Below are 283 nucleotides of genomic sequence, written 5' to 3'. Positions count from 1 at the left end.
CCCCCCCCCCCTGTAGAGGCCCCCCCGCCCTTGGGGGCCCCCCTGCCCATGGGGGCCCCCACAGGGGGGCCCCCTGGTGGGTACTATTGCAACAAAGTACGGAGCGATAAGAGGTCTCGTAAGCGAGCGTTTGCTCACCGGGGATACTACGGGCGGCAGCGGCGGCTGCAGCTGAAACACCAACGCCTGCGGCTGGCGTTTGCTTATGAGGGGATAGACCTCCTTAAGCTTAAGTCTCTGCAGTGGGGAGAAGTACACAAAGGACCCTGGGGATCCGCTATAG

At 63.6% G+C, this 283-nt stretch overlaps 1 protein-coding gene across 1 annotated transcript in view; it reads left to right on the top strand.

Moving 5' to 3' along the window:
- The window catches only part of EMH_0045780 (uncharacterized protein), a gene marked incomplete at both ends in the record, with an annotated part of 1,387 nt that overhangs the window by 825 nt on the left and 279 nt on the right, over positions 1-283 (top strand). The window contains one exon of the mRNA XM_013496097.1: positions 2-252. Coding sequence (XP_013351551.1) covers positions 2-252 — 251 coding nt within the window. The remainder of the gene's footprint in view (position 1; positions 253-283) is intronic.

Source organism: Eimeria mitis, genomic scaffold (genome assembly GCF_000499745.2).
Source record: "Eimeria mitis Houghton genomic scaffold, Emh_scaff1915, whole genome shotgun sequence".
Classification (NCBI taxonomy): Eukaryota; Apicomplexa; class Conoidasida; order Eucoccidiorida; family Eimeriidae; genus Eimeria; species Eimeria mitis.
Note: the sequence above shows the minus strand (reverse complement) of the source record. Positions and strands in the feature narration are given on the sequence as shown.